Source organism: Lutra lutra, chromosome 2, assembly GCF_902655055.1.
Source record: "Lutra lutra chromosome 2, mLutLut1.2, whole genome shotgun sequence".
NCBI lineage: Eukaryota > Metazoa > Chordata > Mammalia > Carnivora > Mustelidae > Lutra > Lutra lutra.
In genome coordinates, this window is record NC_062279.1 from 176,180,226 (window position 1) to 176,201,042 (window position 20,817).

General features: G+C 46.5%; 2 protein-coding genes across 5 annotated transcripts in view; one reads left to right on the top strand and one right to left on the bottom strand.

The window, feature by feature from the left end:
- Positions 1-1,838: 1,838 nt before the first annotated feature.
- On the bottom strand, positions 1,839-4,599 carry LOC125093671 (protein pygopus-like). 4 transcript variants are annotated; one of them, XM_047719185.1, is made up of 3 exons: positions 4,085-4,599; positions 2,573-2,684; positions 1,839-2,330 (listed from the first exon to the last, which is right to left on the bottom strand). In XM_047719185.1, the coding sequence occupies exons 1-3, from the start codon at positions 4,275-4,277 to the stop codon at positions 2,201-2,203; spliced, it is 435 nt and encodes a 144-aa protein (XP_047575141.1). In that variant the 5' UTR covers positions 4,278-4,599; the 3' UTR covers positions 1,839-2,200. The 4 variants fall into 4 exon arrangements, 3 of the variants coding, with proteins under 3 accessions (XP_047575141.1, XP_047575138.1, XP_047575140.1); XR_007125312.1 differs by having other exon boundaries at positions 1,839-2,684; positions 4,167-4,599; XM_047719182.1 differs by lacking the exon at positions 4,085-4,599 and having other exon boundaries at positions 2,573-3,447.
- Positions 3,204-20,817, top strand: part of LIMCH1 (LIM and calponin homology domains 1) — a 326,061-nt gene continuing 308,447 nt past the window's right edge. Inside the window, 1 exon segment of the mRNA XM_047719180.1 lies at positions 3,204-3,583. Coding sequence (XP_047575136.1) covers positions 3,488-3,583 — 96 coding nt within the window. The 5' untranslated portion in view covers positions 3,204-3,487.

Here is a 20,817-nt window from a genome sequence, read left to right on the forward strand (position 1 = left end):
CCATACAATGGCATATTATTCGCCCATAGAAAGGACCAAAGTACTGATATATGCAGACACATGGATGAACCTTGAAAACATTATGCTAAGTGAGAGTAACAATACACAAAGGACCACATATTGTATGATCCCATTTATATGAAATGCCCAGAAGGGGCAAATTAACAGAAAGGAGATTAGTGTTTGCCAGGGTGCAGGGGCATGGGAAATTTGGAGGATGACAGCTAAAGACTGTGGGGTGTCTTTTAGGAGAAATCAAGATGTTCCGAAATTAATTGTGGTGATTGTTGTACAACTCAGTGAATATATTAAAAAGTAGTCTGTGAATGATATCTCAATAAATCTGTCACTAAAAAATCCATGCTCTTTGAATACACTATATCCTTCCTCTGGCATTTATCCTAGAGTGCCTTGTCTTATGGCTCTTTTTTTCCCACCCAAATGTTGTTTCAGACCCTCCAAAGAGTGATGATCTTTGAATTGTGGCGTTTCTTCTGGATTTGATTTCTTCATTCAAATTTCCTCCAGTGGACATATATTACTTTTATATTTGAAAACTATGTTATACAGAAATGAAAATGTTGTTTCATTAACAAAAGTATTAGCCCCTAAAGGAAAAGGTCTGTGCCCCTTTGTGGAGTCCTCTGATGTTAGCACAGAAAGTAGGTGCTTAACAATAATTTGTAGAAGTTCTTGAGAATGGCATGAGGTTTGAACTCCATTATGGTTGTAAGTCCTTGGGTCTTTGGTAATTTCTGTGAATTTCTTATTGGTAATAGAGTCCAGGAAAAGTAGGTATTATTTTGTGATTATTAACCTTCATGTATAAATGTATTTCACTGGAAGAAAAATGTTTTAGATTGAATGCCGGGTTCAATAGCAGCCATTTTACTGATAAGGTAGATTTTACCTTCATGAAATCATTTTCAAACATTTGGGTCAGGGCTTCCCCTCCTCCCACTTGCTCCCTGCAGGGAAGCCTGCCCAAAGGGGCATCTTTCATTAGTGTGCCGGGGCTGATTGTGAATTACTGACTTTGCCATGTTTCTTTGTAGACACAAGGTCCTCCTCTGACAATATTTCTTTAGCCCTTTTCCTCAGCTTGTCTTCTTTACTCTTGGTAATGTCCCCCTCCCTCCTTTTTGGAAAGCAGGAAAGATTAAATGGAGCACTGTCTCTGCCAGCCCCAAGCTGGGTCCTTTCACATTCAGAAATCCTGTTTTCTCCTCATAGTGATTCTGCTGAAAGGTTGCCATCTCAACCTCATTTGAGATGAGGAAACTGAGGCACACATTGTAAGTGGTGGCCTTGGGACTGGGCCTGGCAAGGCCGTGCAGTGCATGGTTAGGGGCAGATGGCGCCGGGCTGTCTGGGCTTGAATCCGGGCTTCAGGGCTCCCCAGCTGCCTCCCTCCCCTCCCCTCGCGGCCTTCTTTCTCCTAGTTCCTTACAGGGTTGATAATAGTCTATGTTACCAGGTTGGAATAGGGAATGAGTTAGTCAATTATTTGTAATGCACTTAGAACAGGGCCTGGCACCATGCAAGTACCATAGAAGTGTTGTAAAAGTAAATAAACTGAAAGCTGTCTGAATCCAAAGCTGCTCATGGTGGAATTTCAGGCCTGCTTCTTGTTCCATTCCCCTATTAAAGTAGCAGAATTGGGCAAAAGCTAAACTTGGACTCTGAACAGGGAACAGAGGCTGAGCTGCGGAGGCACCCACGGACTTCCTGCCCCTTCCAAACTCTCTCGCCATCAGCCATTCTAAAATGTGAATCCGTTTGCTTCAAGTTGGCTGAAGGTAATGAGCTCTGAGGTGCCAGCCTGAGCCCCCTTCCGCGCCTCAGGCCTGGCCGAGCCTGAGGCCTCTCCCATGTTGTCGCTCCCACCTGGCTCCTCCCTCATCACTCCCCAGTCACGCATGCTAGCCTTTGTGGGTCCCCTGACCCCTACCGAGCTCATTCCCATCCCAAGGCCTTTATAGGCATCTGGAAATAGTTCCCCAGATGGCTGCGTGGTTAACGTCTCTCTCATTCACGTCATCTTGTCACCCAGCTTTGTCAGAAAAACCTTCCAGGCTCACCAAATTGGGTTCCGGAGCAAAACAGAAGGCGTGCTCAAGGAGAGTGGCTGAGAGTTTATTAGGACACCTTTGGGAGGAAGTGGGGAGGGTAGGGAAACCACGATAAGATGGGGAGGCCTTTACCACCACCTGGCCTGGGGTAACAGGCTGGGACTAGAGGAGACTGGGAACCTCGGAGAACCCAAGGACGGCCCCCAGGCAGAGCTGTCGTCCTCAGGGGATTGGTGCAGCAGCCAGTCTGGTGGATTTCTGCAGTAAGGGGCAGCATAAATACCCCACCTCCCTCTCCTTCATCCCCGCTGACCTCCCGCCTCCCTCCCGTTCACCGAGCCTGGGCGCACAGATCCGACCACCTCCCGGGAGGAGTGGAGAGGTAATCGGAAGTCAGCTAATCCTCTCTCTTCCCAGGTCACAGTTTACCTTCTCTTTTCTCTTTACAGGACTCCCCACAATCACCTTCTTTCGTTTTACACGTCTATTTGTCTGCCTACCTCAGCTCCTGCCACCCTCTCTCGAAGGTAGCTATCTGGAGGGCACGGACTTCGGCGTTTTCTATTTTTCTTTCTTTTTTCATCTCTGGGTCCCCAGCGCCAACCCCAGTGCCTGATACATAGTCACACAGTAAATATGGGTTGAATGAATCAAAAGACTGGATCACAAATAGCTTGGCTGAAAGAAAAAGTCTTTTAAGGGTGGTTTTTCTTTTTTTCTCACATTAGGATCGGGTGCCTGAACCCTGCCTGGCGCTGGGACCGAGGGCTGCGCCTCTTGCTCTCCCCGTTCCCCCGCCACCGACTTCTGCGAACCGGCAGGACTGCAGGTGCGGCTAGGCCCCCGCGCCCCTGCCGGCGCGTCCTTCTCACCCGCCGCTGGCCCGCCGGCTCCCCCGCGGACGTGTACGCCGCGGTGGGCGCGCATCTCCCAGGCGCCGGCCGACCCGCTCGCCTGTCCGCAGCGGGGCCCCGCGCAGGGACGTGCAGGGTGGCTGCCCGAGGGCTCCAGGCCCGGTTGCGGGCAGGGAGGGAGACACCCAGTGCTCACTCGCGGTTATTTTTACTCGGTAGCTGACACCCTCCCCCCAGGGGGGGCGGAGCGGCCAGAGAAGGTGGGGAGAGAGGGAGCTCCCGGCTCCTCCGCGCTCGCTCCCGCCGGGGACTCGGGGCGCGGCGGACACCCGGCGGCGCAGGGAGCAGCTGCCGCGGCGTCCTCCGGCAGCGCGCCACTCTCCTCCGGGACCTGCGCCGGGCGGGGGCGGGGCGGGGCGGGCCGGGAGGGGAGGGCGGGCGGGAAGGGGCGGGGAGCGCGCTCCTGCGGCGGCGGCGGCGGCGGCGGCGGCGGCGGCGGCGGCGGCGGCGGCCGTCCTCATCCCGGCGGCCCAGCGCTCGAGTGCACGCGGGGCTTCGCAAATGGCTTGTCCCACTCTGGGTCTGGAAGCTCTTCAGCCTCTGCAGCCGGAGCCGCCCCCCGAGCCTGCTTTTTCGGAGGCGCAGAAGTGGATCGAGGTAGGTGCCCCCGGCTGGCGGGAGGCCTTGCAGGGGCGCCCGAAGCCACCGACCCGCACACACGGACGACAGGTCCAGCCTCGCCCCCCCCCCCCCCCCCACTTTCTTTTGCCAGCTCGCCCAAATCACCCGCCCGAGCCTCGGGCTATCTGCGATGCCCTGGCGCGGGTCTCGGGAGAGGGTGGGCGTGAATGAGGGGCGCCGCAGTCTGGCTGTGCGCGTGGGGGGCACGGAGCGGTCTCCTGCGCCTGCATCCCTCCTGCCCGCCAGCCGCGCGAATCTCAGCTCCCGCCGCTTCCACGCCGGGCCGAGGGAAGCGCAGTGCCCGCAGGAGCGCCGCAAAGGCGCAGGAAGCGCGAGACCCAGAGTGCTGCAGACGCCGCATTTCGGGGGGGGGGTGTCCTGCTCCCGGTCCTACCTTCCCCCTCTTGACACCCCCTCCTCCCGTCCCAGCTCCTCCGGAACGGAGTTGGCAGTGTCTCCACGGAAGCGCGTACCCACCAGAGCTTCTGGCTGTATCCTGGCAGCGGGTCAGGTGTGAGGCTGGCCCAGCGCACAGGGCCGGGGAGCCTGCTAGACCCACCTGCAAGCGCGCCATCCGCATAGACGCTGCCCAGCCATTGGCAACCCCTGCTCCGTACCAGAGGCGGCGGGGCGGGCTCCCAGGTTGCCGGGTCGCAGGCCCCGCTGGCATATTTCACTTCTTAAATGACTCGGTGGCAGGCCAGGGAAATCACTGGAGCTCTCGGCTCAGTCCAGGCGGCGCTCGCTGGGTGATCCTGATGCTCGATGTCTATCTGTAGATGCAGCTTCGTGGCCTTGCGCTCCCCAAATGACGTGTCTGCCGGGGATCAGGACGCTTGGAGGGCGCGAGGGGGGAAAGGTGACCCCCTTTGATCCGTTCAGTGAGCCTCTGTTTCGCCAGATGGCCTTTCTTGAGGCTTAGCGGAAGGCGAATTTGACCCTTTTCCTCAGTGACAGGCAGCCCTCTTTGCGGATAGTTCAAAGGAACGAATGCATCGCTAAGTCATTGACCCAGCAATGGTGAAGCCTGTTAGTACTCAGGCTGTCACTGGGTGACACCCCCCCCCCCGCCCCGTTGTCAGGATGTTTCAGGGGTAACAGAGCTACGATGGTACAGATTTGAACCTGCTAAACTGCTTGCAGAAACCACCCTCACTGACTGCTGCTCCAGTGCTCCAGCAAGAGGCCTGCCCCCTCCAGGGTTAACCAGATCCAAGCAAGAGTGTTAGGCAGAGTTTAGAAACATCCATTTAAAAATAGGGTGAAAGAAACAGAAGATTAAACTTGAGGCTCTGTTGATAAAAGCCCCAATTATATCTCATAATTTGATGGCTTATGACCTGATGAGAAAAACACCTTGGCTTTTAATTTTTGATATGTGGCCGGAAAGGCTTGGGGGGGGGGGTGACAGGTGCTCTCTGTACAGCATACTTGGGCTCACAGGACACACAAGAGACGTTTGTATTCACTGGTTTAGTTGAGAGTTGGAGAGCTGTATTTTTCATGTTCTTGAACTTTAAAATTCTCAGGAGAGATTTTAGATGTGGATAGTAGGTGAGGGCAGAACATCAGAGCCCAGGAGTCTTGCAATTCGTGGAGGCAAGTGGTTTATTCTCAATATTCTTCATTGTAACATTAATATAGTCTACTTAGAAAATGGGTTGTCGTATAAATTGCAGGAAAGGGCACAAGTCTTAAGTGCACATCTACGTGCATGTTCTTGTATGTATATGTACCATTACAACCTACACCCAGATCAGGGTCTAAAACATCTCCTTTCGCCCAGAGGATCACGGTCTGTTTTTAAGTGGTGGTATGTATGAGGCTAGATGTTTTGCAGGACAGGATATCAGCTTTTGTCCTGGTTCCACTGGTTTAAAAGAATTAAAAAAAAAAAAAAAAAAAAAAAGCAAAAAGCAGGGCTTCCTTAAGAAAGTAGAGCCCTGATTAGGACCTACGGGCCTGGCATTATTCGCGATGCCTTGCGGGTATGCCCATTGGAGAATGCGAGACCCGTGGGGGCGTGCGTGGCTTTAGGACTAGGCGGCGGTGGCGCTCTGCTCTGCGCGTGCATTATTGAAGCGGCCTATCTCCTTTCATTTGCGGGAGTTCGGTTTCTGGGAAAGGAGAGCTTCCCCTCCCAGGCCGTCTGGAAAGGTATTTGCTCCTGGGAGAGATAGTGACCTCCCTTTTTTTCCTTCCCGGAGGTTCCTCTTGAAATGTAAATGCCGAGTCTGCAAACCGGGGGAACCTGGGAGCCATAACAGATGGTTCTGCGCGCAGTTGCCCGGTGAACAAAGATTCCTCGGCCAATATAGCAATAATGTAGTACTTAGAGGGAGCTGAATTCCTGGCTGGATTGTTATCTCGAGACAATTCCATCTCCTTTAGGGGCCCCATTGTCTTCGGCAACATCCTTATTGGAAGGGCTTTGTTTTTCAGTTTTGTTCTGTCGTTGATTAAATTTCCCACAGCACCCCCCCCCCCCGCCCCCCCAGGCCACTGCTTTGAGTAGTCAGGAATTTCACTCTTTCAGAAAAATGTTCCCTTGGGTGCAGCAGGTTAATAAACAAACTTTGCAGCTTGTCTTTCCTCCTCAGCCCTTGGTCTTCCTTGAGTCATGGGTTGGCCAGAAAAGATTCATTCTTAATAAAGGCTCAAGGAACAAGCTCCATGAGATCACTTGTTAGTGAGGAATTTCTCAGCCTTGGCTGTTAGAGGGCGGGGTGACTGGCAGGAAATGTGGGCCTGGGAACTGATGCTCCCACCTCCGCCCACCCCCAGCTTCTGCCTTAGCTGGCAAAGGTGAGAGCCCTAATGAAGGTCACAGACCATGTGGGAACAGCTCGGTAAGACAGTGCGAGGTTTTTTGCTTTTGTTTTTGTTTTTTTGTTTGTTTTGTTTTGTTTTAATAGCTGCAGAAGCAGGGCTGCATGTCTTAATGTGGGTTTAGGAGATTCCGAAAGGAAACAGCAAACTTCCAGTATTAATCGTGGCCACCAGCAGGCAGGGGCCTAACTTCCTTCCACATTCCTTTTCTAGAAGGCCTTCCCAAACAAAGGGGCAGTAAGGACAGCATAGGGGTTAAGAGGTCAGACTTTGGAGCTGGGCAGCCTGGGTTTGAATCCTGGGTCTGTTGTCTTCTAGCTGGGTGACCTTGGTCAGGCTGCGCTTCCTCCCCTTTTGGTTCTAAACTGTTTTCTTTGAAAGCTAGTTCTAGTCGTTAACAACAACAGAAATCACAAAGATATTGTTGAAAGCACCTGTAAAACAGGGGCACTAAGACTAGCTTATCTACCTCGAGGAGTGCTGGGAGAGTTAAATAAGTCAGTGTATTTTATTTTATTTTAAAAGATTATATTTATTTATTTGGCAGACAGAGATCACAAGTAGGCAGAGCAGCAGGCAGAGGAGGAAGCAGGCTCCCTGCCGAGCAGAGAGCCTGATGTGGGGCTCAATCCCAGGACCTAGGATCATGACCAGAGGCTTTAACCCACTGAGCCACCCAGGTGTCCCAAGTCAGTGTATTTTAAATGCTCAGAAGAGTACCCAGTATTTAGGAAGTGTTGTCTAAGTACTGATTGGTGTTATTACCCTTAATAATAATACTACTGCCATTCTTAACCACCATCACCACCATCGTCATCAACATCCTGTGATTGCCGTAGTTACTGTTGTTCCTACAGCTGTTTTGGAAGAAAATCTCCAGAACCCTGAGTTTCTAACTATAAAACAAAGAAATTCAATTACCTACTCATCTCATTCCATTGCCAGACCTTACGAGCTCCAGATACCTGGCCCAGAAGTTAGGTGGATGCTATGTTACCTCGCATTAGAAGAGATATAGGGACCAGAGCAAAACCGGTAATATCTACTCATAAAATGATCTTGGTGGTCCATGCCGTTAAGGCTTAGAAAACGATTCCTCAATATTATGTCAAATATTTGCATTTAATGCGGTCTTTGTTACCAGACTCCAAGCAGAGTGCTCAGTGCCTTTCCTCTTGCTGCCGATCCAACGTTAAGTCATTATACAAATAGTGGCTCTGAATGTTCATCTCACATGTGGCAGCGTTTTGTTCCCTTAAGTTTTATCTGCTCCTGCTAGAAAAAAGGAATCATTTCCCCCTTTAATTCCCTACCTCCTTCCTCCCTCCCTTCCTTCCTTTCTTTCCTTTTTTCTTTTTCCCTTGATGATATCTGTTGAGTCACAGGAGTTTGTTAGTGGGTAGATGATTCTAATTTTCTTGGTAACCACCGCCCGCGCCCCCTTTGCCTCTCTGCCCACAACAATATTTATCTGTTCTAATCTGTGGTTCTTCTCTGCAATGCCAAACACTTTCTGGAGAAACAGATGTCCCTTCAACTTGGTTTCAGTTGTGATTTGGAACAGGTTGCCAGGCCTTTGGGGAGGGGTTGCAAATTTCAACCCAACTCAGCCTTGCTTCTCAACTTGAGGTCTCTGGACTCCTTTAACCTTAATCACAGCATGCCTGTGGGGCTTGGTGCCGAATATAATCTTATTTGTGACCTAATCCGTATTTCACATGCGTGGGAACTTGTGCGGGCCGGGGTGGGGGGAATCCAGCTCATCATTTGGGGTCATTTCTCCCGCCCATATAGAATTGTTTTCTTATTCCACTGGGACCTGATTTTGGAAGATTAAAGGCACCAAGGGTATCTTTGCTCTCCAAGACTGAACGATGGTGTATTGTTTGGCAATAGGGGAGATTTATGAGTAGTCTTTGAGAGAATCTAGCATTTGGTGGCGGGTGACATATGAGATTTGCAGTGTCATGATGAGTGAACATGTGACGTAAGTTGTATTGTCGTTAAAATTCTCCACCTCTGTGGAGACCGGATGATTCTTACATCTTTCCACTACAGCAGAGATGTAACTTGGCATATCCTTCACCAGCATTGCATGGGGAGCTGAGGAAGAGGAAGAAAACCTCTTCTGGCTAGACGGAGAAGGGAGTAGTGGTCTGAATAGATATGTAAATCAGAGCGGGCAGCATCTTTCTCACAAGGACATTTAAATAAACTCTGGCCTGTTTGTGTACAGGAGCTGTTATGATACAATGCGGTCACATGGTGGGAGAACAGTGAGGTCCCACAGATTTGGGGGAGAGGGAAGTGGCATGGGAGGTAGAGCTGGCCCCTCTTGCCCCAGCATCTCCCTGGAAATGGAGTTTGCACGGAGTGAGCTCTGAATGCGAGACTGAACTCTGGCCGCCAAGAAGGGGCGGGGTGGGGCCTGTGTTTCCAGCCCTGGATCTCTTGGCCCTCGGCTCTCCGCTGGGGGATGACAATGGAGCCATGATGCAGACATCTGGCTGTGATTCCATGGGTGGCAGTCAGTGCTCGGTGGGACCAGGCAGCTCCTAGAGATTGGCCTGGCAACTTCCCTTTTCTGCTTTGAACCACTCTGATATTTAAGAGTGGTGTAGTTTGGAGTAACGTGGTAATGGTAATGATGGTCGTGAAACTGATGCTCAGGATGATAAAAGCTGATATTTATTGAGTGTTTACTACATGCCAGGCACTGGGCTAAGAAGTCCGTGTCTGAATGAATCCCTTACAAGTAAGTACTAGTATCATCCCCATTTACAGATGAGAAAATTGAGGCCCCGAGGGATGAAGTATCTTGCCCAGACTTTCAAGTAAGTGGCAGAACTAGGACTTAAAGCACCATTTCTTAACTTTTATGAATATATACATTGTTAGACACCCCAGATTCTATAGTTGAGGAAATTGGGGCTTTCAGGAATGAGGAAACCCATCCAGAGTCACAGAATCAGTGATACCTGTTAGAGTCAGGATTTAAATCCAGGCCGTCTGACTTTGCTGCCCTTGTTATCTGATCCCTTCTGTTGCTGCCCACATTAGGACCAGGTATAAAAACTCTGGTAAGGACTGAGTTCCTGTTTCTCTAGCAGCTTCCCCTGTATGTGGGAGCAGATTGTGGATTTTGGAAGCTGTGGGTCGCTAGACCATTCCCCATGGCTCCTCTCTTTCAAATATAGGTGTGAAGGGGTATCCCTGATGGGTTTAAACGCCGCTGACGCGTCTGAGGCCTTTACCACAGCTCTCACCTTCCCCCGAGAGCGCTCCCAACTGACCAACATCTCACCTGGGAAAGGTTTTGTTGTTGAGGTCAGCCAAGAGGCTGGTCCTTCCGAGAGAGGAGATTGGCAGCCTCTCCTGCAGGTGTCCACGTCACATCCTAAAGAACTGAAGGGTCAGAACGAAACAGCTCTGTGACTTCTGGGAATCCTTGGCATCCCCGTCACTGACCTTCCAGTCTAACCTTAATCATTTTGGCCCTTATTTTCATGGTTGAGGACTGAATGAGTTGATCTTTGACTAAACTGCTTGCACAGGAACTATATTTTCTTTCTTTTCAAAAAAAATATTTTATTTATTTACTTAATTACTTATGAGAGAGAGAGAGAGAGGGAGAGAGAGAGAGGGAGAATCTGAAGCAGACTTCCTGCTAAGCGCAGAGCCTGGCATAGGGCTCGAACCCAAGACCTCGAGATCATGACCTGAGCTGGAACCAAGAGTTTGGTTGCTTAACTGACGCAGAGCCACCCAGGCGTCCCTAGATTTTTTTGTTAAGCCTGGTTTACTCTTCTTTGGTTCAGGAAAATGTGGAAAACAATTTTATAATATTTCCCCTCATCTGTTCCTAAGGATGTGTGTGTGTTTATATTTGAAGCAAAAGAAAGGCAGCAGGTATGATCTTTTTGGGGTGAAGGGTTGGGTGGGAAAAAGGATGACTTCAGTGCAATCAAATGAGGAAAGGAGAGGATAAAAGAACTTTGTTTTTAAGTGATTGAGAAAAATAAAAATAGTCTAAATGAGAGGGTTGCTAGATGATACAGGAAAAAAAAAATAGTCCTTAAAAAAAAAGTGACAGAATATTGGAAAGACTTATGCCTGGACATGAGGAGATGTTCTATCTCTCTCTGCAAGGAAGAATGCTGTCATCTAGTTCAGTTCTGCTGTGGTAAAATTCCATGTTTGTAGTGTTGAAAACAACACTCCCAAAGAGATGTGCTCAGGAAGCTAGACCTGATGGGATGGCTGCTGTGTCTCAGGGAATTATCTTTAACAGGCGGGAGAAAACTAGGTGACGTAGTCTGCGACTTGCACCTAAGGAATGTCTTAGTGGCTATCTTTGCCCACTAAACTTACGTTATCAGCAAAACTGCATCCTTATATCTATGATGGGACTTTAAGAACAAAGTATTGGTTAGGCTGAGAAAGCTCCACGTTTCTACTGTTCTGTATTCTGCCTGTGATAGTGATCAGGCTACAGCTCATATGGGATGCAACTTGGCCACCTGGTCAGCCATAGAATTTAGAGACCTACCCCACCCACCTATCCCTAAATAGCCCTTGGGAAGCTATGTAAGAATAGACCTGCACTTTTTTTTTTTTTTAAGTAAATGTCAAGGGCAAAGGCTTGTGGCATTTTTATTTCCATGACCCAGTACTGTTATAAAAAAAATCCTCAGCGATACTTTTGGTAAGAAAAGTATCTTACCAAGTATCTTACCAAGGGACTGAAGTTTTATTTATTGTGCTGAGGACACAGTTCTTTTCCTTCCCTGATAAACATTTAAAAAGAATGATATTCAAGCACTTACCTTCTTTCTAATGAGAAACTGAAGGAAGGCTAGGATGGGCTCAGCCAGATTGTCTAAAATATGAAAATATTTGGGATGCTTCACTATCACTCATTTGTAAATTCACTTCAGTGTAAACACTAAAAATAAGAATACGGTGGAAATAAACATTAATGTGTGAAAGTGTTTCAAACAAATCAAAAGATTTGTTTCCTGGGAAGTAGTTACTAAGCCCCAAAGATGTGCCAGGCGTAGTGCTAACAACTGGGGTTGGATGGTGAACAGCAGAAACCCAATTCCCATCCACATGAAATGCACAATGGTGTGTGTGTGTGGGGGGCTTAAATTAAAATACACAATTACAAACTGGGCTAAGTACTATGAAGACAAAGAATGAGGGGCTTAGGAGAAAAGTGCTTGAGGTAGCCAAGGAGCATTTAAGCTAAGACCATGGAAGGGTGCTGGGCAGGAGAATTAGATGGACACAGATTTATTAGGACAAGGGCTTGCATGTACATACAACACATGCTTTTATTGTGATTACTCTTGGAAAAAAAGGTAGAATAGGAACATTGTTAAAATTCTCCAGATGTATTGAAGGTGTGTGTATGTGGGGGGAAGGGGCCGGGAAAGGGGCTGAGTCAGAAGTTCTTGAATATCCTTGCAAGGCTCTCATAGTAGGGTTTGCATTATGATCCAGTGCACCTCTTAGGACCGAGGCACAGATAAGTCAAGACCACTTCTCCTAGGAGAAATAGCAGAGAGGATCTTGGGATTTATTTTTGGAGCCTGGACTCTGGGATTACAATTCTTTTTGAAAAGATTTTATTTATTCATTTGACAGAGAGAGCGAGAGCACAGCTGGGGGAGCATAAGAGGGAGAGGGAGAAACAGACTCCCTGCTAAACAGGGAGCCTGATGAAGGCTCGATCCCAGGACCCTTGGCCAACGGCAGATGTTTAAACAGCTAAACCACCCAGGAGCCCCTGGGATTAAAATTCTTATATCAAATCTGGGCTATAGAAGCTGTACTCCACTCTGAGGTAAGAGGCTTGCAAGAAGCTTGCTTTCCTTTCAGTGAGTGAGCAGAGCGATTTTTTTTTTTTAAAGATTTTATTTATTTATTTATTTGTCAGGGAGAGAGAGAGAGAGAGAGCGAGAGTGAGTACAAGCAGATAGAGTGGCAGGCAGAGGCAGAGGGAGAAGCAGGCTCCCCGCTGAGCAAGGAGCCCGATGTGGGACTCGATCCCAGGATGCTGGGATCATGACCTGAGCCGAAGGCAGCGGCTTAACCCACTGAGCCACCCAGGCGTCCCAGCAGAGCGATTTTGTATAAGACTTTGGGTGATGACCTATAGATGTCCACTAATTTGGAAACTTGCCCCAGACTCCTTTAAAAGAAGGGGCGTTAAAACTAATAAAGTCATGTGCCATTTGGGAATCCCAGAAGTCGTAAACTCTGGAGGTCTGTGACTTTGGTTTCTTTCAGCACTTGAACCCACCACCTCTACAACCCCCGCTTCCTCATGGTTCAGCATAGCTGCTAGAGACTCGTCATCACATCATCCTCCAGGGGGCACCTTGGTGGCTCAGTTGTTAAGCGTCTGCCTTTGGCTAGGGTCATGACCCCAGGGTCGAGCCCCACATCAGGGTCCCTGCTCAGCGGGAGGCCTGCTCCTCCCTCTCCAACTCCCCCTGCTTCTGTTCTCTCTCTCTCTTTCAAATAAATAAACAAAATCTTAAAACAAAACAAAACATCATCCTTCCAGAAAGCAGGATGGAGGAATAAAAAATAAAGACTACATAAGACACCTTCTAGAAAATTCTTCCCGATTCTTCTGCTTATGTTTTATTGCACAGGTTTTCAGTAATATGGCCACATCTGATCGTAGGGGAGGCTTCAGTGTCCTCAGGTCGTACTCTGGATTCTATTCCTCAGAAGAAAGGGGAAATGGCTGTTGAGTTAGGGGGACCCTAGGACGTCCTTTCCCCACTTCTCCAAGGACAGATCCTTTCCAGACAGAGCTTAAATATGTTTGCCTTGAAGCAGACTCCCTGATTCCTCTAAGCCCATTAATTCCTCTTCCTCTGTGCAAACCGGGCATTTAGTATCTGCCTCTGTTAGAAACGTTGTCACATATCATTGTAACGAATATATGGTTGAGTGGGATCTGTCTCCTTCGATGAATCCCAAAGATCTTGTGGCCAGGGACTAGGACTTAGTCACTGTCCCCATTCCTCCTCAGTCTGCACCCCACCGGAGCCCCATGGCCACATTACCCACTGCCCAAAAGGTTTCTCAGGGAGCCTGTGCCCAGCTATAATTGCCTGATTGGCACTTGGACTCTGGCATGGCAGAGAAAATAGACTCTGTTGCTGACCTGACAGGAAGCAAAGTTTTTTTTTTTTTTTTTTTTTTTTAAAGACTGATTAAAAAAAGCAGTTTACCCAGTGGTTGCCTGGAGATAGTCAGTGATTGGACACTTGGAAAGTGATTTCACTTTTGGCTCTTAGGCAGGTGATATCTGTTGAAGGAATGACTTAGGAGGCCAACTTTCCCCTCAGGTTGAACTGATGTGGGGCTTACAGTTCCTGTCTGCAGGGTTGGAGAGCAAACATCTCTGTTCTTTAAATAAACATTCCCCCCAACCCAGCATTTTCACCTGAGACTCTTGCTACTTTTTTCTCCTACCTCAGAGCAATCAGTCAGCTTCCTCTCTCTTATCTGTTGTGGGGGTTCAGATAATTCCCCCCTCTTAGTATGAAAGAAAGATCAGACTGCTTCAACTTAGAGGATAAAAAAAAAGGCACTGAGGAATTTTTTGTTAATTAAAATATTTTTTTTGAAAAAGGTGTTTTATTTTTATTTTGCTTTTTAATGAAATACTGTATTTCTATTCTACAGATAATTATCCAGTATCACTATACATAGTATACTATAAAGAATATACCATTGTGGGGGGCGCCTTGGTGGCTCAGTCGGTGAAGTGTCTGCCTTCAGCTCAGGTCATGATCCCAGGGTCCTGGGATCGAGTCCCGCATCATGTTCCCTGCTCAGCGGGAAGCCTCCTTCTCCCTCTCCCACTTCCCCTGCTTGTGTTCCCTCTTGCACTGTGTCTCTCTCCATCAAATAAATAAATTAATTTTTTTTTTAAAGATTTTATTTATTTGTCAGAGAGAGAGGAGAGCGAGTGAGCACAGGCAGACAGAATGGCAGGCAGAGGCAGAGGGAGAAGCAGGCTCCCCGCCAAACAAGGAGCCCGATGTGGGACTCGATCCCAGGACGCTGGGATCATGACCTGAGCCGAAGGCAGCTGCTTAACCAACTGAGCCACCCAGGCGTCCCAAATAAATTAATTAAAAAAAAAAAAAGAATATACAATTGGGAAGGCATAGATGATTTTTTAAAATATGTTGTTTTTAATCGCTGATGATTGCATTTATTTATTTTATTTAAATTCAATTAACACAGAGTGTATTATTAGTTTCAGAGGTAGAGTTCAGTGATCTATCAGTCTTATATAATATCCAATGCTTATAACATTACATGCTCTTCTTAATGTCCATCACCCAGTTACCCCATCTCCTCACGCTCCCCCCAGCAACCCTCAGTTTGTTTCCTATTATTAAGAGTCTCTTATAATTTGTCTCCATCTGTGATTTCATCTTGTTTTATTTTCCCCTCCCTTCCTCTATGATCCTCTATTTTGTTTCTTAAATTCCACATATGAGTGAGATCATATAATTTCTCTGATTGACTGATTTTGCTTAGCATAATACCCTTTAGTTCCATACATACATGTTGTTGCAAATGACAAGATTTCTTACTTTTGATGGCTGCATAGTATTCCATTGTATATATATTTATACCACATCTTCTTTATCCATTCATCTGTCAATGGGCATCTGGGCTCTTTCCATAGTTTGGCTATTGTGGACATTGCTGCTATAAACATTGGGGTGCACGTGCCCTTTCGGATCACTACATTTGTATTCTTGGGGTAGATACCTAGTAGTGCAATTGCTGGGTCATAGGGTAGCTCTATTTTCAACTTTTCGAGGAACCTCCATACTGTTTTCCAGAGTGGCTGCACCAACTTGCATTCCCACCAACAGTGTAGGAGGGTTCCCCTTTCTCTGCATCCTTGCCAATATTTGTCATTTCCTGACTTGTTAATTTCAGCCATTCTGACTAGTGTGAGGTGGTATCTCATTGTATTTCCCTTATGCCGAGTGCCATTGAGCATTTTTTCATGTGTCTGTTGGCCATTTGTATGTCTTCTTTGGAGAAATGTCTGTTCATGTTTTCTGCCCATTTCTTGACTAGATTATTTGTTTTTTGGGTGTGAAGTTTGATAAGTTCTTTATAGATTTTGGATACTAGCCCTTTATCTACTAAGACATTTACAAATATCTTTTCCTATTTTGTCAGTTGTCTTTTGGTTTTGTCAACTGTTTCCTTTGCTGTGCAAAAGCTTTTTATCATGATGCAGTCCCAATAGTTCATTTTTTTTTTAAAGATTTTATTTATTTATTTGAGAGAGAGCATGAGCGAGGAGAAGGTCAGAGAGAGAAGCAGACTCCCCGTGGAGCCGGGAGTCCGATGCGGGACTCGATCCCGGGACTCCAGGATCATGACCTGAGCTGAAGGCAGTTGTCCAACCAACTGAGCCACCCAGGCGTCCCCAATAGTTCATTTTTGCCCTTGCTTCCCTTGCCTTGGATATGTGTCTGGCAAGAAATTGCTGCAGCTGAGGTCAAAGAGGTTGCTGCCTATGTTCTCCTCTAGGATTTTGGTGGATTCCTGTCTTGCATTTAGGTCTTTCATCCATTTTGAGTCTATTTTTGTGTGTGGGTAAGAAAATGGTCCAGTTTCATTCTTCTGCATGTGGCTGTCCAGTTTTCCCAACACATTTGTTGAAGAGACTGTCTTTTTTCCATTGGACATTCTTTCCTGCTTTGTTGAAGTTTAGTTGACCATAGAGTTGAGGGTCCATTTCTGGGCTCTCTATTCTGTTCCATTGATCTTTGTGTCTGTTTTGGTACCAGTACCATACTGTCTTGATGATGACAGCTTTGTAATAGAGCTTGAAATCAGGTAGTGTAATGCCCCCAGCTTTGTTTTTCTTTTTCAACATTTCCTTGATGATTCAGGGTCTTCTCTGGTTCCATACAAATTTTAGGATTATTTGTTCCAGCTCTGTGAAAAATGGTGATGATATTTTGATAGGGATTGCATTGAATGTATAGATTGCTCTGGGTGGCATACACATTTTAACACTATTTGTTCTTCTAGTCCATGAGCATGGAACATTTTTCCATTTCTTTGTGCCTTCCTCAATTTCTTACATGAGTATCCTATAGTTTTCTGAGTACAGATCCTTTGCCTCTTTGGCTAGGTTTATTCCTAGGTATCTTAGGGTTTTGGGTATAAGGAATTTTTATTATAGTGCTAACCTGTATGAGTTCTTACTAGAGAGGTGTTTTTTAAAAAGAGAGTATCCCATAAAAGCTAATAGCCTGTAACTGGTGTTAATAAGTGACCATGGCTCTGACCACCAATTGTCATGACCCAATGGAAACACTGAGAAATAGCATCCTCTCTGCCTTTCCTGCAGAAAATTGACAAAGGAGCTCTTGGAGCTGAATGTTGTCTATCAACCCACAGATGTGGTTGCTGCCTTTTTCCGCAGAGACCTTGCAAGATGTCATAAATAGGAGGGGTGGGTGACAAGTGGAGTGTGATTCATTGTGTTGCAAGAGTTGACAGAATGTGATAACATAAAGCGGTAAAGTGGCTAGTTCAGTGCTGAATAAAAATAGTCATAGTGACCATATTTCTAGACCACTTCTGTGCCGGTGCTAGTCCAGGCCTTTGTTTGAGTTAATGGGAATATCTATTGATCTGTTTCACACCTGGCACAGTGCCTGGCACATTAGGTAAGCACCATTTTATGCCAATTTTACAGATGAGAAAACTGGAATCCAGTTAACTGATTTGCCTGGTGTCATGTAACTAATAAGTGGCAGAGTTGGAATTTGTACCAAGGCAGTCCCGTTCCAGAAATTGAGCTTGGGCTGGTGACTGTTGTGCTTTAGAAGTAAGAAAAAAAACCTCTAAAAATCATGATCCCAAGTAACTCTCTAACCAAGCATATGACCTGCCCCTCCTTCTCTCCCTGCTCTTTCCCTTAACAGCTGTTTATTGAACATCTTCTTTGTGCACAGTACTATTAGTTGCCAGGAAACAGTTTTATCTGTGCTAGTAATTTTCAGTGTTCTTACTGCTTTTGTCAGTGTTCTGGTTACAAAACTGAATGGGATTTGAGCCTTCTGCCTGAACTCTGTATTTTCTGCAAGCCCTGTTATTTTTTAGGGTGTCATTTTGCAAAGTACAGGGTTGTTGGTTATTTGTCTTACTTTGGGACATTGTTGGTTCATTTTCAGGGGTGTGTGTGTTGTTTTATAGTAAAGATGCTTGGATTTTAATGTGTTTTGCAGACTTACTGTCTTTCACTCGCATAGTCATACATACCACTGTAACTGGGGAATCTGGGATCTTTGGTCGTAAGGAAACTTTTTAAGGAACTCGACGTTTCCTATCCACTGTCAGAAGACCTTGGGCACTCAGTCGTGTGTGAGAGAACTACGGCTCCTGCCATTGCGGGGTTTCCTTCCACGGTGAAAGATGGACCCTGAACGCAGAATTCCACCTGTGATACGTGTTCACAAAGGGGAGAGCAGGTTGTGTGCGCTGTGGAGAGGCTGGGCCCATCTTTGGTCTATGGGGCCTTGGGCAGGCCTCCGAGGAAGTGCTGTTGAAGCTGAGATCCCAAGGACAAGCAGGCAAAAAGGAACAGGATGTGGGAACACTCTGAAAGGAAGGCGGGAGTGTTGAGATTCAGGGTGGCAGGAGGTGTGGAATGTAGCAGCAGCAGGGAGAGGGAGGGCTCTCCCGCCCTGGGGCAGAAGGTAGGGGTCCTCAGTGCTGCCTGGCCCCAGCCTGGGGCCACACATGGCTTTCTCTTGGAGGTGGGATCTTCTCCAAGCTTCCTCAAATTACTATAGTCCATGATAAGTTTCTTTGGGTTTGTAACCTGGCTGGCCCTGTTCTGAGCATTTCGCTTTTCCCCCACCCTGTGAGCTAGGTTCAAATCTTTTTACTTCCAATGTATAGAGAAACAGGTAAAGTCACATAGTCATTAGATGGTGGAGCTGACTTTCAAACCCAGGCAGCTTGGCTGCTTGAGCTGTGCTGGTAAGCAGCGTGCTGTGGGGTATGATACGGGCTCTTCACCAAGGGCATCCTTGAGGGGTAGCGGTGAGGGGGAGTGCAGAGGGGTTGGGCGATGCCTGAAGATGCAGGAGGCCAGTGTTGGCCTTAGACATGCTTTCAGTATTTTTCAAGAACCCCCCCCAACACACAAATGAATCTCTTTACCCAATACACTGCTTGGTAGTTGCTAGCACCCAGAAAGGAGAGAAATCTTATCCAAAGGAGGCTCCAGGGTTGTCCCCAATCCCACCTTCTAATGCACAGGGGACTCTCGGCCCCAAGTGGCCCGATGGACCCTGTTGTTACTCTGATATGGTAGGTCACTGACTTTTTTTTTTTTTTTTTTTTTTTTTTTTTTTTTTTTTTTAGGTCACTGACTTTTAACTACCATCAAGGGTCGTGAATTGTGTGATTTTTTTTTTCATTCATTTGGCTTTATATGAGTGTATGTTTCATAATTTTTCATTCAGATCGTGTGTGTGTGTGTGTGTGTGTGTGTGTGCGTGCGCCTGTGTGTGTTTGTCTTAGTATTCTGATGGTTGCAACCAACAGAAATCCAATCCAAATTCGCTTTAGAAAAGAAGATGGAGGGGGGTGGGGGTTGGGGGAGCCTGGTGGTGGGTATTAAGGAGGGTGCGTATTGCATGGAACACTGGGTGTGGTACATAAACAATGAATTTTGGAATACTGAAAAGAAATAAAATAAAATGGAAAAAAAAAGGAAAAAAGAAAAGAAGATGGTTTATTGGCTTATTGGGAGTCTTGGAAGTAGATCCCTCCTTCAGGAAAAGCTGACTTAGCAGCAGGATGTTGTCCCTAAGAACAAGGATTCTCTCAGCCATTCACTGAGCTGTGCATCATGGGACTTTATGCTCAGGATTTACACAGTGGATCGACACCTGTCCTATCCCATCCCAGAAAGTCTAGGCTTCTCCAGTTGAGGGCTTGCTGGGCAGGAAGAGTTCCAATTCTCATATTCTCTTTATACCATCTAGACAAAGGAAGGGGACGCAACTCCCTTCTATGATCAACAGAGGAATAGACAAGTTGGTTAGCTTAAGCCAAACAGGGTCCACTCTTGTCCATCTCTAACAGAGATGCTGGCTGCTATCCGGCAGCAGAGCGCTGAGTTCCCTCAAGTGAAATTTGGGAATTAGACACTGAGTAGGCCACCAACAAAGTTACCAACATTTTAATTAAAATGTGATAGTAATGCACACACAGGGGTGGTAAGACTGTAGAGAAAAGCAAGGAAATCATTAAAATAAGAAAGTCAGAACAGTGGCACCTTCTTGGAAGTGAGCTTAGGGTTATAATCTGGGAATGATTAAAAAAAGGGGTGTTAACAGACTGTTTTATTCTTATTTTTTAAGACTTGAAAAGGGTCAGATTTAAAGATGTCCTGAATGCCAGGTGTCTACCCAGCACGTCATTGGTTCTCCTCGGTATTAAAATGCGATTGAATGAATCTGATTGATTTAGAAGCGTTGATTAAAAAATACTATAACCCATACAGTTCAATAGCAAAAAACCCAAACAATCCAGTTAAAAAATAGGCAGAGGAACTGAATAGAGATTTTTCCAAAAAGGATCGCTAATGGCCAACAGATAAATAAAAAGATGCTTGACATCACTGCTCCTCAGGGAAATGCAAATCAGAACCACAGTGAAGTATTATCTCACACCGGATAGCCTGCTGTCGTCAAAACCACAAGAAATAACAAGTGTTGGTGAGAGGGCAGAGGAAGGAGAACCTCGCACACTTCTGGTGGGAATGTAAATTGGTGCAGCCACTATGGGAAACAGTATACAGGTTTCTCAAAAATTAAGCGTAGAATTACCAGGGGCGCCTGGGTGGTTCAGTCCATTAAGTGTCCTGACTCTTGATCTCAGCTCAGGTCTCAGTCTCAGGGTTGTGAGTTCAAGCCCCACGTCATGCTCCACACTGGACGCAGAGGTAATATAATATAATATATATCAAACAAACATTAAAAAATAGAATTACCATATGACCCAGTAATTCTACTTCTGGGTATATATTCAAAGGAAATGAAGACAATATCTCAAAGAGATATCTGCATTCCCACGCTTAGTGCAGCATTATTTACACTAGTGAAGATATGGGTACAATCCAAATGCGCATCAATAGGTAAAAAAAGATACGGTGTAATATATATATGTGTGTGTGTGTGTGTGTCTGTGTGTGTATGTGTATATATATATATATATATTTATGTAAGTGTGTGTATATATAATGTATATTATACACCCATCTATAATATATAATACACATACATACA